Source organism: Hyperoodon ampullatus, assembly GCF_949752795.1.
Source record: "Hyperoodon ampullatus genome assembly, chromosome: 13".
In the NCBI taxonomy this organism is placed as follows: domain Eukaryota; kingdom Metazoa; phylum Chordata; class Mammalia; order Artiodactyla; family Ziphiidae; genus Hyperoodon; species Hyperoodon ampullatus.
The window spans coordinates 66,076,873-66,091,257 of record NC_136926.1 but is presented as its reverse complement, the minus strand read 5'-3'; the positions used below and the strand labels follow the sequence as shown (position 1 = coordinate 66,091,257).

Below are 14,385 nucleotides of genomic sequence, written 5' to 3'. Positions count from 1 at the left end.
TCTCCCACCTCAGAGGCTTAGGCCTGACACCTGGCCAGAGCACTGAGTCCCTGCCAGCCACATGGCTGAGAAGAAAAGGAAGAAAAAAATGGAAGAAAAATAAATAAATAATAATATAAAAACAAATAAAAAATTTTAAAAATTAAAAAAAGAAAAGAGCAACCAAACCAATAAACAAATCTACCAATGGTAACAAGCACTAAAAGCTAAACTAAGATAAAGATAAAATCAGAAATAAATCAGTTGCAGAAAGTAAACCCCAATTCTACAGTTACTCCCAAAGTCCACCGCCTCAGTTTTGGGAACATTTGTTGTCTATTCAGGTATTCCACAGATGCAGGGTTCATCAGGTTGATTGTGGAGATTTAATCTGCTGCTCCTGAGGCTGCTGGGAGAGATTTCCCTTTCTCTTTGTTCGCACAGCTCCTGGGGTTCAACTTTGGTTTTGGACCCACCTCTGCGTGTAGGTCACCCTCAGGCATCTGTTCCCCTCCCAGACAGGGGGGGTTAAAGCAGTGGCTAATTAGGGCTCTCTTGCTCACTCAGGTCGGGGAGAGGAAGGGGTATGGTAGTCATAATTGGAATGCCAGGCGAGCCTATGGCAGCAGAGTCTGACATGACATTGTAACAGCCTGAGGCACGCTATATGTTCTGCTGGGGAAGTTGTCCCTGGATCTCAGGACCCTGTCAGTGGCGTGCTGCACAGGCTCCTGGGGGGGTGTGAGTAGTGACTTGTGCTTGCGCACAGGATTCTTGGTGGCAGCGGCAGCAGCGTTCGCAGTTCATGTCCGTCTCTGGGATCTGAGCTGATAGCCGTGGCTCATGCCCTTCTCTGGAGCTCGCTGAGGCAGTGCTCTGCCTTCTGTGGGCACATGGGGAAGGAATCCCCTCTCCTCGCACACCCCAAAACAATGGTATCTTCTGTCTTAGGCAGTTCCAGACTTTTTCCCAGACTCACTCCTGGCTAGCTGTGGTGCACTAGCCCCCTTCAGGCTGTGTTCATGCAGCCAACCCCAGTCCTCTCCCTGGGATCTGACCTCTGAAGCCGGAGGCTCAGCTCCCATCTTCCACCCGCCCCGGTGGGTGAGCAGAGAAGCCACTCAGGCTGGTGAGTGCTGGCCGGCACCCATTCTCTGTGCGGGACTCTCTCCACTTTGCCCTCCGCACCCCTGGTGCTGCGCTCTCCTCTGTGGCTCCGAAGCTTCCCCCCTCCACCACCCGCAGTCTCTGCCCGCGAAGGGTCTTCCTAGTGTGTGGAAACTTTTCCTCCTTCACAGCTCCCTCCCTGAGGTCCAGGTCCCATCCTTATTCTTTTTTCTCTGTTTTTTCTTTTTTCTTTTGCCCTACCCAGGTACGTCAGGATTTTCTTGCCTTTTGGAAAGTCTGAGGTCTTCTGCCAGCATTCTGTAGGTGTTCTGTAGGAGCTGTTCCACATGTAGATGTATTTTTGATGTATTTGTGGGGAGGAAGGTGATTTCCACATCTTACTCCTCCGCCATCTTGAAGGTCTCTCTCCTGGAGGGTTCTTTGCTGTTTTTCTGAGAAATGCCAATAGTAGAAAAAGTTGGAAGAATGAAACAGGTTCCTCTTTATGAGTCCTCTAGGTTAACCTAGTTCTTATAAATCTGTGGTCTCCTTCAGATTCATCCATTAATAGGGTAAATTTTACTTTTGCCTTTTTAAAGGATTTATTCTTTATTATCTGCTGGCAATCTGTACATTTATATCAGACATTAATATCTATGCTAATTTTCAAGATTTGTATTGAGTTAAGAATTACCATTCGTTGTCAAAATGTAGGTAGGATTTGTTACTTCTGCACAAATTATTGAAGTCTGTTCATTTTTTTTTTCTCCTTGTATCTTGGGAATGGATATTTTAGCATTTGCTTTGCAATTACTTTACAAATATTTCCCTATGAAACACTGTAATGTGGAAGTTTTACTGTTAAGTGAGGGTATGTTGCTTATTAGCTTTACTATTGGTTTACTGCTTAATACATACTTTTAAGTACATACTTCTGTCACAATAAAAGGTTTCATTGTTGTCATTCATTTGTTTTTAAATAGGAAATTTGTGTTAAAGACTCTGAAATTGTCTTGTGTGGAGGAACTGAAAGCATGAGCCAGGCTCCCTTCTATGTCAGAAATATTCGTTTTGGAACTACGCTTGGATCAGATCTCAAGGTTGGAACCATTAAAATTTTTAAAGATTATTTCTTATGCTATTGTACTATAATTTTAATAACAGCATTTTGGGGTAGAAAAAAATTTTTAAACCAATTTTGTTAATAGGGGATTGGCAAAATATGAATGATTTGAAATTTGTAAACTATTTCGTAGTTGTTAATTTTGACATTTTAACTCACATAAAATTAGACTTTGTCTCGGCACATCTTTGGTAGTGGCATTAACACCTGGGGAGATGAAGGAAGGGAAGGAGTGGATTAAAAAGATGGGCAAAGGTTGAATTAATCTCTCTATTGAGTAATTGGTAAACCAAATAATTAAATCTTTACCATGATTTATGGAAATTTTATTTCTGGAGCAATCTCCATTGAATAGATTTCTTCTTTATCACAGAAAACATTCTCCTCAAATATAGTTTATAGTGTCCCAAATCAGTCAGATAAAAAATGACCCTTTGAGAACTGCCTGAGTAGTACTGAAGAAAAGTGATAGGGACTTCCCTGGTGGGACAGTGATTAAGACTCCACGCCCCCAATGCAGGAGACCCAGGTTCAATCCCTGGTCAGGGAACTAGATCCCACATGCGTGCCACAACTGAGAGTTCACACGCCACAACTAAGGAGCCCACCTGCCTCAACTAAGACCTGGTGCAACCAAATAAATAAATATTAAAAAAAAAGAGTGATAGTATGCTGTCCTTCCCACATCAAAGGGCTGATGACATTGTATATTCTTAGGATTTCCCAGTTGTAATCATGGATTTATCCCGTTCACCCAGTTTCTCACCTTGCCTTTTTGAAAGTTGAAAGGAGTATGACTTAGAAAATATGAGGTAATATTTAAGATACCTAATATGTTTAAGAAAACCTTTGTGAAGACAGGTCAGTGACTGAAAAGGTGACAAGGCAGTCTAGAAGAAACAGGTGGAGTACATTTATCAGAGACTTAACTAATTGGATAACAAATACCAACCATTACTCAAGGAGCCTATTCCAGGCTCTTTTCAACCTTGTAGTAACAGCTGATTGAACCAGCTGTTCCTACCACAGAAGGCATGGGATGGAAAAAGCACAGCCGTACGCTTTTGTAAGGGGCTTGTAACTGCTTTACAAAGGTGGCAGCAGGGAAGTGTTGCATGAGGACTCTGAAGTTTCTTACAAAATGGAACCACAAGGGTTTAAGTTTTGATTGTGGGGTGAGTTCCTGTGTGTGTCACCCTGCACATTTAGCACTGTTGGCTCTCTTTAGACCCCTGCATTTAGAGAGGAGGGTGTGTGCATTTTATTATGGTGTTGGATGGTTTTTAAAAAATGTCTCAGAACTGAATATAAATCAATACAAAATGCTTATCAGAAAATCTGATTTTACTATTTTTATTGGAACTGTTGATTATTTAAATTTAAAGAAATGATAGCATATTACTTTCAAAAGATACGCTTTACAGATCATTTTATTAATTTCTTTTAATAGCTGGAAGACTCTTTGTGGACAGGATTAACAGATCAGCATATTCAAATCCCAATGGCAATTACTGCAGAGAATCTTGCTGCAAAACATAAAATAAGCAGAGAAGACAGTGACAAATATGCCCTGCAGTCACAGCAGAGGTGGAAAGCTGGTCAGTGAAATTGTTTATTATAAATATCTATAGAAAGAAAACTAGGAAAGATTTTTATCATTTTAGATTATAAAGGTCATATAATATTAGTTTAAAATTATACCTTTAGAAAACCACAGTTTTTCATTATTCCTTTTTTTTAATGATTAAATATTCTATAATTGCAAATTAACTGGGTGTTTCTCTTTTGAAGTATGTGAATACTACTTAAAAAGTAGTATGGGGCTTCCCTGGTGGCGCAGTGGTTGAGAGTCCGCTTGCCGATGCAGGGGATGCGGGCTCGTGCCCCGGTCCAGGAGGATCCCACATGCCGCGGAGCGGCTGAACTGGTGGGCCATGGCTGCTGGGCCTGCGCATCTGGAGCCTGTGCTCCACGACGGGAGAGGCCACAACAGTGAGAGGCCCGTGTACCACAAAAAACAACAACAACAACAACAAAAAAAAAAAAAAAAAAGTAGTATGGTTAGTTGGCCCTATCTGGACACTTGAATTTTGCCCCAAACTGGTCAGCAGAAGACTGTGAGGACTATGATACACTCCATCAGAGATGATGGCTCACTGGGACAGCTGGGACAGAGAGGATGTCCTCCCCCAAGAGGCATATTATATGCACAAGAAGGGGATGATATGTTTGGGAAAGACCCATTGGGTATCCTTTTATGACTTCTCTCTCCCATTCCTAATTGAGAATCCTTGCACCTGACTCAGAGACTCAGAATAGTCCAAGGCCCTAGATGTGGTGCCATGGTGCCCTTGTGTAACATTGCACACTGCTGGTGAGCCAGTCCAAAATGAGCAAGGTGACAGCCATTCTTTTATCAATATGGTGAGTCGAAAAAATTTGTTAGTCCTCTGAAAAGGGTTTTGAAAACTGAACTGTTATAAATTAGCAGAAACTCTTATTTAGGGGTATTAAATACTTGGAATGGTGAGGATAAAGTTCATTTTAGCATTTCAAGAGGGATAAGTCTGATGGAGCCAATCCAACTCATCCTCTGTTTTTTATTTACACATTTAAGTGAAAGGGTATTGGTGTAGAGGTCAAGCGTTATCAGCCTATTTCTAGTTTTGCCACATACAGTTTTTCTGACTTCAGTCAAGTCATTTGTTCACCAAGTATTTATTCACTGAGCTAATAACAGAGATAAAAATATTTGCCTTCCCTTTTTTCGTAACAGAGTTGTTGTGAGAACCAAATAAGGAAAGTGTTAGCCTGCTATAAAGTGATATCAAAATTAAGGTGATATTATTCCTGGCTTACTCTATTTCTGAAGCTTTATATTACTATTGTCCAGTCCAGTCAGTGGAGGTGGAAGTAGGTAAGCTGTTTTACTTAGAATTGTGTCAGTAATAGCACATATAATTTCTTCAGGTTGCCTGTCATTAAATTTCAGTCATAGATTACTTGGTGACATAGACAACTTGATAACTTTTTCTCTTATTGTGGTAAGAACACTTAACGTGGGATCTATCCTCTTAATAAAATTTTAAGTGTACAATACATTATTGTTGACTGTAGGTACAGCTTGGTAACTTTTTAATTACTTCATGTCTCACCCAGAGAAGTTAAAAAAGGGCATGAAATCCATTCAGTGCCATTACACCTGTAGGTAACAAACACTAATAGTCTAGCAGTACCTTGTAAAAAAAATTGGAAATTGTAATTTTAAAAAGGTACAGGACGCATCTGCATGGTTGATAGTATATTAAATCCTCCAATAGGCAAGGTAAGTTATGTAAGTAATAAAGGCTTATATTAAAATAGACTGAGATATACTCAAATATAGGGACTGAAATTAAACTGAAATATTAAACTGAAATATAGGGACTGAAATATTAAATTAAACTGAAATATAGGGACTTCCCTGGCAGTCCAGTGGTTAGGACTCTGTGCTTCCACTGCAAGGGGCACAGGTTCCACGCCTGGTTGGGGAACTAAGATCCTGCAAGCTGTGTGGTGCAGCCTAAATAAATAAATTGAAGGATATATTTGATTTCATTTTTCTGCTTTCTGTTATTTTTTCCCCCTTTCTTATGAATAGTCTTTCTACTATTTCAGCTAATGATGCTGGTTACTTTAATAATGAGATGGCACCAATTGAGGTGAAGACAAAGAAAGGAAAACAGATAATGCAGGTAGATGAACATGCTCGGCCCCAAACAACCCTGGAGCAGTTAAATAAACTTCCTCCAGTGTTCAAGAAAGAAGGAACCGTTACTGCAGGGAATGCATCGGTAGGTAGCAACACAGATTATCTTGAACTCTTCCTGATGTGTTCAATGCAAAATAATCATGCAGTACCTTTCAGGTATCTTTCATGCTAGTCTTTGCTTATCTAGCTTAAGCTAGTAGTGTTCATATTCTATTAATTTGGGTTTTCATAGTCCAAAATAAAATATTTTAGCCAGGAGCCCTTATATAATACGTTTCCAATTTCTTAGTCTTTTCAGAATGTTAGAAGGAAATCTACCTGGCTTATTATTTTAATTTTTCTTCCTCATGTAATCTGATGTATACAACTCATCAGATTTCTTCTTACATCTACCCACATCTGGATATAAGCTTTTTCTTGACATTCTTTCCTATTTTCCCTTAGTGAGGTTGTATTCTGTGCCTAAAACAATCTCTTTAATCCAGCAGTGTGCCACTAATACTACTTGTATCCCAAATTGTGGCACTGCTTCCTATGTATTGCCATAATCCTAATACCACTCCATTAGTTCAAACCTTGATTAACTATATTCTTTTACCCTCTAGTTAACATCTGTTTTTATTTCCAAGGGAATTTCTGATGGTGCTGGAGCCGTTATCATAGCTAGTGAAGATGCTGTTAAAAAACATAACTTCACACCACTGGCAAGAATTGTGGGCTATTTTGTGTCTGGATGTGATCCCACTATCATGGGTATTGGTAAGTTTGTGGTGAAACAAACTGGTTCTGTTACATTTCTGAAGATAAGGCTTCTTTGGCATTCAGATTCCTGAAACAGTAGCCAAATCAAGGGCACTTGTAGAGAAAAGGAGATTGTTAATCAATCATTTAAACAACTTATCTTTATGAAAAACTGTGCCAGGCATAATAGGAAGATCAAGGCCATGTAAACTGCTTCTGGGCAGTAATCATGTCCCGTTGTCCATTTAAGATACATAAAATTAACACACAGTAAACAACATAGAAGGATTACGAGGTACTGATAAGACAGAAGAAAGTGCAAGATGGAAAAATCATGGGGTGAAATAGAGAAAATACACACCCCACTGGGTGTTTTCCACATGGTCCTTAATATATCTCATTTAATCTTCCCACAACTCTAGTAACTGCTTTGTGAGTCTTTTTTTTTTCTTTATTACAGTCTTAAAAGCTTACTAGCTTTCAGCTACCCACTGTCAGCAAAATATAAGTTTCATCTTAGAAATGGAAGGTAGCTTGAAAAATTAAATATCTGTATGTTGCTATGGCATTTATCATTTTGGTATCTAGGGCAGTGGTTCCCAACCCCAAATGAGGATCAGAATCTACCCATAACCCTACTCCACCCCAAGGTTTTGTTTCAGTAGGTCCAGGGTAGAGCCTAGGAATGTGGGGTTTTTTCAGTATACCTTGATTGTTTTGATGATCAACCATATTTATTTGATATAGATAAGTAGTTATTTTATAGTTTTCCGTTTAACCTCATTTAAGAGGTTCTGATACATTTTGACATAGTTAGTGAGCAAGAAAATGTAGTTTTTCTTCCTTCTATTTCAGGGCCTGAATGTTTGCCCCGTAGTACAATAAATGCCATTGAAATGCCTCTTCAGCCGGGGCAGCTCTTGCTTTATCTGTTATAGGGTTTCATTTGTAGAAAGGATTCCAGTGCTTCAAAAGAAATGAGTTAAAAACCAGCTCAAAGCACTTCTGATGAGATGCTTATAGCCCCCAAAGGTACCCAAGGAGTAAAGTGTCCTTTTTCCCAACAAGAATACTCTACCTTCCTGAGTCCCAGTAAATAGAGTGGTATGGAAACAGTCCTTTAAAAATTAGCTTGTGGGGCTTCCCTGGTGGTGCAGTTGTTCAGAGTCCGCCTGCCAATGCAGGGGACACGGGTTCATGCCCCGGTCCAGGAGGATCCCACATGCCGCAGAGCGGCTGGGCCCGTGAGCCATGGCCGCTGAGCCTGTGCGTCCGGAGCCTGTGCTCCGCAGTGGGAGAGGCCACAACAGTGAGAGGCCCGCGTACTGCAAAAAAAAAAAAAAAAAAATTATCTTGTGGCCTAGCATATTGTTACAATTGAGTGTAATGATTCTAAGTTAATATGAACACATTTAGTCATGCTGACTGTGGTTATGAAGACATGGAAGTATGTACAATGGTTTTACACCCTCAGCTTTTAGTTCTGTGTACCTTTCACCCCTGTAGGATATTTCACCCCCTGACCATGCTGGATAACTGATGCTCTTCTATCGACTACCCATCCCATTTTCATGTCTTAGGGATACAAAGAGAATCTGGAATTAGATTCTGTATTAAATCAGTAGCCAGTATAGAACTGATGCTTTAAATCGAAAAGTGTTAATTGGATGGCCCTGCCAATCAGCAGACTGTTGTCCAAGAAACTTTTTAACTAAGTGACAAAATTAATTACATTGTATTTAGATTGTGTTTTGCTTTTTCTTATAAAGACTGATTTCCCATTTTACCTTAGGTATGTTTGTGAAACTTGATACAGAATATTTGACTACTTGGATTCAACAAAACACACCACATATTTTTCTTTTTAAACATTTATGGCAATTTCATTCTCTAAGAACAGATAGAGAAGTAGATAATCATCCCTAGTCAGATTGTTTTTTTGGAAAGAAATATCAATTTACTCAAAAATTAAGAGCAGTATTAAACTGTCATTAGTGATCATCAGAAATCTGGGAGCTAAAGTTTATTTCAAAAGTTTTTTAAGGTGGATTTGCATTTCTTCAGTGGGGGTTATGTTTTATTTCAAATCTCTGCTTACCATTGGAGTTATAAACGTCTCCTTGCTTTAGATATCTTTTCCCTAAAGTGCCTGGTAGCTTCCTATTTTTCTGTGCCCATATGGAGATACTACTGCTGTTTCTTGCCTTTTGTCCAAATGGGCCTGAAAATTCAGAGTGTAGCCACAGTCACTTCTATACTGGGAATACATATGATTTGTATCCCAGGACAGCGCTCAGTCTGCCTTACCATTTGGTATTAAGAATGATCTATACATGGGAATTCCCTGGTGCTCTGTGGTTAGGACTTGGCGCTTTCACTGCTGTGACCCGGGTTCAATCCCTGGTTGGGGAACTAAGATCCCACAAGCTGCACAAAGTGGGCAAAAATTTTTTTAAATAAAAGCTAAAATTTAAAAAAAATACATTAAAAAAAAGAGCAAAAAAACACCTCTGTGTGTATGTACATAGATGTGTATATAAATTTGTGGAACCAATGAGCTTTGATCTCTCAATATTACCATGAGGGAAATAGGAGTTCATTAATAAAGGAAGACTTTCTAGAAAAAAAAAAGAATGATCTATACAAAACCCCATATGACTCCTTTGGCTGTTTGAACTCTTAAAGTCACTGTGGTAGACCTTTTCATGTTAAGTCTCTCATCTACAACTTGCATAAACAGCTTTTCACCCTGGTCCCATTTCCTGTTTCTTTATTGTCAAATCATTTAGTATTGTGTGCTATCAGGGTGGCAAGATTTTCAGCTACTAACTGTCACTTTATTTCCTCCTTACTTACCTGATTAGTAAAGAAGGAGAAGTTTGATACTTATACGATGAAATTGGGTTTTGTTCTTATATAGGTCCTGTCCCTGCTATCAGTGGGGCACTGAAGAAAACAGGACTAAGTCTTAAGGATATGGATTTGGTAGAAGTAAGTGTTCTACTTTTTTTACAGCACAGATAAACCACCAACTTCTATTGTATAAATGGCTTTAGTTTGATTTTTATAGCTCTTTTTGTTTTAGTACCATTAAACTTACCAAATGATGTGAATCTAAATAAGTATTACTTTCATTATATGCCTGTATTGGCATATAATCAGGCCATACCTGATTAAAATGCCTTATTTATATTTGAATAATTAAAAGAGCCTGATTTCTTCTACTAAAGTATAAACTCTTGGAAACTTTTTATGACGTCGTAAGATTCTACTACATCTTAGACTGTTAATGTTCCTGTTGAATTGAATTGAATGTTATATAGGTGGGTGAGAAATAAGTAACTTTAACCTTATTTTATGGATTAAAGTGAAAAAATACAGGTAAAAAATTGACCTAATAGAAAAACAATAATCTGATCCCAAATCTAAAAGATTCTTGCACTTCTGCCAAGTTAAAAACCACCCCCATCCCCCAAACTTACCTTTGGCTTTTACACCATAGTGTGGCTTGATTTGGAATGCACCTATCATAATTTTTGGCATTGGAAACTTAGATATATTGGAAGAGTGATTTGTTTAATGTTAGTTTAAAACAAAGGCATCTTAAATATTTAGTAAAATTAAAAGAAAGGATTAAGAAAATGCTTAAAAATGGATTATATACATTCTACATTTGGGGAGTATTTGAAAATTTTAGGTAATTAAGCTACTTGATATTGGGAAATAACTAATATAACAAAGAAAATCTCTCTATTTAAACTAATAGAGAAAGGGCCTTTTCACTCTAGGCACATGTGTGACGTCCTCTGTGATAATCTCTCACCAAGTAACTGTGGTTTCAGACGAATGGTTTATCCTTAAATCTCTTCTTCCATTCTTTGCTGGTCATAGCTCAGAGCTTCAAAGGGGGCTGCTTAATTACCATATTTGTATTAGCAAATAAGTACCATTAAATTTCTGACTTTAGATTTCACACTTAAAACTCTTGAAATATGTCAGCTCCGCAGAGCTGTTCGTCACCATTTATAGATGTATAAACACTCAAAGACATAGCTCTCAACACCGTGACATGATTGTCTTTGGGACTTCTGATGATCGTAAGGTCGTTTTTCCTAGGTTTGAAAGCCTAGTTTCACAACATATTCTAGGTTTCTTAGTACCTCCTTAACCATGACTATATAAAATGGAAAAATAATGTTGGATCTAAGGACAAAAAAAGGACCATCTTGGGAGAGGACAAAATATAGTAGAAAAGAACACAAGGCTGGATTTTTATGCTAACCCTGGAAAAGTTACCTTTTTAAAAATCCGTTTCCTTATCTATAAAATTCCCTAGCTAAGGTCATATGAAAATATAGTGCTATAAACATGAAATAAGGTAATTCTCATACGCAGCCTTGTTAAGTATAATACAAGAATATGATACTTTTTACTTCTGGCCACGTTTCAACATGGTTGTTGCTACGCTCTCCTCCACGGCTCTGAAGCTTCCCCCCCGCCCATCCCCAGTCTCTGCCAGTGAAGGGTCTTCCTAGTGTGTGGAAACCTTTCCTCCTTCATAGCTCCCTCCCAGAGATGTAGGTCCCATCCCTATTCTTTTGTCTCTGTTTTTTCTTTTTTCTTTTACCCTACCCAGTACATGGGGATTTTCTTGCCTTTGGGGAAGTCTGAGGTCTTCTGCCAGCGTTCAGTGGGTGTGCTGTAGGAGCTGTTCCACATGTAGATGTATTTTTGATGTATTTGTGGGGATGAAGGTGATCTCCGCGTCTTACTCCTCCACCATCTTGAAGCTGTCCCCCCTGACGGTTTATTCTTTATTGTCTATCAGTTTCTTGGAAGTGTGGCTAGTAGTACTGAGTAGTAGTAATAATAATAGCAACTATTTATTGAATACTTGCTTGTGTCAGATAATACACTAAACACTTAATACCCACGATTTCACTTAACCTTAACAATAACTCTTAAGATAATACAGCAGTCACATTTTACCACTGAAGTAATTTGAGTGTCAAGAGAGTTTAAAGAATATGCATATAGCCAAGATTTGAACTGTCCATCTAGCTGCAGAACCTATGGGCTTCCTGCAGTATCCTACTGCCTCTAGTCCAGTATCCATTTGTAGTATCACTGAGGATTTCTTTTCTCTAAGGGATACATTACACTTAAAGTATCACTTAGTAAATATACCGATTTTCAAACCTGTTATCTTTACAAAGAATTATTGAAGATAAATTAAAATAACCTTGCAATGTAATTTAAGTAGAAAAAAAAACAGGATAATTAGCCATTGACAGGACTGGACAGTTCTCAGTTAGAAATAAGTTTGTGAATAAGGATTTTTATTAGTGTTTTGATTGTTTTAAGGTGAATGAAGCTTTTGCTCCCCAGTACCTGGCAGTTGAAAAGAGCTTGGATCTTGACCCAAGTAAAACCAACGTGAATGGAGGGGCCATTGCTTTGGGTCACCCATTAGGGGGATCTGGATCAAGAATTACTGCACACCTGGTTCATGAATTAAGGTACGTGCTAGAAATTGTTGCTTTTCAGATTTGCCATCTTTTGTGTAAATGCATGAATTTAGGTTTCCCCAGAACAATCCAACATTTTTCATTCTTCTTACCACCTCGCACTACTTCTCACCAGGAACAGGTTATTTGGATACCCCTTTTTCAGTAGACCTTATAGATGACTCAGTTGACTTGTTGGTGCCTCTGCTCTTGGGATGCTTGCTCTTACTCACATTTGCAGTGCAGCCACTCAGCACGTGTTCACTGAGGGCCTAGTGTACATCTGGCCCCATCCCTGGTGCTGGTGCAGAGCAGCAAGCCCATGATGAGGCCCTGGTTCTCATGGCACTTGCATTCTAGTGCCGTTTATAGGAGTGAGACACAATTATTTAAGAAAACAAAATACTGATCTAGGTGCTGTCATTTAAGAAACCTAAGCAAACTGACAATTTGGGTCTGAGCTAAGTTTTTCCTTCATTGTTTCCAGGGTTCCAGGAGGAGCCTTCTGTGTGTTTGATACTTTTCAGTTTTAATAGAAGAGCTCCTCCTTCTGTACTGTGTATTTTGGATCATTTTGCTCTGTTAGTAGAGAAATTGCGAACAAAACCAAATATGTCAGGGCAGAAAATCACTCTGCCCCCCTGTGAAGTTAAGGTAAATGGGACTCCTATTTCACTTAATGATTGAGATGAAATGAGTGATTGATGTGCACAAAAAATAATTCCTTGATGGTTTCTCAAGGTTATTCTATCAGGACTGAAGAATTAGAGCAGATGGTACTTTAAAGGTGTCTGATTTTTATGAAAGGGACGTGAAATATTTCTAAATTATCTGACCTTTCATATGGGCGAACTTCAGTAATTATACTTATTCTAAGGTTCGTAAAAATCTAAAACAAATAAATCAAAGGGGCTGAGTATTTACTCCCCCTTCTTCAACTTCCAGTTTATCCCAGTTACCTCCTGTCCTCACTCCTTCCTCACAGCAGCCTAAGCTTTTATATTTGTTTCAGCCTCCCTCTTCTGTGTTACTACTTTTTAAAAAAAATAAGAATATCCAGCTTTCCAAATTCTTTCTCCTCTTTTCTCCAATACTGAGGACTGGAAAAAAGATTGAGCTGATGAGCTGAACAGGAATGAATAATGCAAATGTGACCATTATAAATACTATGTACTTAATTATCTAATTCTGTACATTCTTTATTCAAGTAGATTTCAGCCACTGCTTTCTTTCTTAGGCGTCGGGGTGGAAAATACGCTGTAGGATCGGCCTGCATTGGAGGGGGCCAAGGAATTGCGGTCATCATTGAGAACACAGCTTGAGGAGAGCAGGGAGCCTGCCCTGGTCCACGTTCGCATGACTTGGCCAGGCCACAGTACACCAGGTGACCTTCAGAGAAGCTGTGAAGGTCATGCCATGCCCTGCACTGAGAGTGATTGAGTTTGGTCAAGGAATGGTGAGGCAAAGATGCATTTATCATGAACAAGAGCCCATGCCAGAATAAATTCTCTCAAATTTGTACCAAATATGCTGCATTTCTGAACTAAAATCCAACTATAGAAGGCCTTAAACGGAATTGTATCCTTGCCAAATAACCACCGCTTATGTCTTAGATAATATGATTGCAGGGAAATTGAATAAATTCTGCCTTCAGCTAATCCTTTCCTATCGTTTCTTGTATTTTTCTAAATTTTTAATTGAGGTAAAATACACATAACATAAAATTTACCATCTTAATCATTTTTAAGCCTATAGTTCAGTGGCATTAAATACATTCACATTGTTATGCAACCATCACCACAATGCATCTCCAGAATTCTTTTCATCTTGGAGAACTGAAACTCTACACCCATTAAACAACTCCCCATTCCTCCCTCTCTGCAGCCCTTGGCAACCACCTTCTGCTTTCTGTCTCTATGCAGCTGACTCTGACAGGTCCCTCATATAAGTGGAATCATACAGCATTTGTCCTTTTGTGCCTGGCTTATTGCACATAGCATAATGTTCTCAAGTTCATCCATGTTGTATCATGTGTCAGAACTTTCTTCTTTTTTAAGGCTGAATAATATTGCATTATAGATAGGTAGATAGATAGATAGATAGATAGATACCACATTTTGTTTTTCCTCTCATCTGTTGATAGATATTTGGGTTGCTGCCACCTCTTGGCTATTGTG

The 14,385-nt window shown here is 38.8% G+C and overlaps 1 protein-coding gene across 1 annotated transcript in view; it reads left to right on the top strand.

The window, feature by feature from the left end:
- The window catches only part of ACAA2 (acetyl-CoA acyltransferase 2), a gene marked incomplete at its 5' end in the record, with an annotated part of 36,450 nt that extends 22,600 nt beyond the window's left edge, over positions 1–13,850 (top strand). The window contains 7 exons of the mRNA XM_079718186.1: positions 2,070–2,186; positions 3,660–3,807; positions 5,867–6,042; positions 6,590–6,719; positions 9,622–9,692; positions 12,066–12,220; positions 13,446–13,850. Coding sequence (XP_079574312.1) covers positions 2,070–2,186; positions 3,660–3,807; positions 5,867–6,042; positions 6,590–6,719; positions 9,622–9,692; positions 12,066–12,220; positions 13,446–13,530 — 882 coding nt within the window. The 3' untranslated portion in view covers positions 13,531–13,850. The remainder of the gene's footprint in view (positions 1–2,069; positions 2,187–3,659; positions 3,808–5,866; positions 6,043–6,589; positions 6,720–9,621; positions 9,693–12,065; positions 12,221–13,445) is intronic.
- Positions 13,851–14,385: the final 535 nt, after the last annotated feature.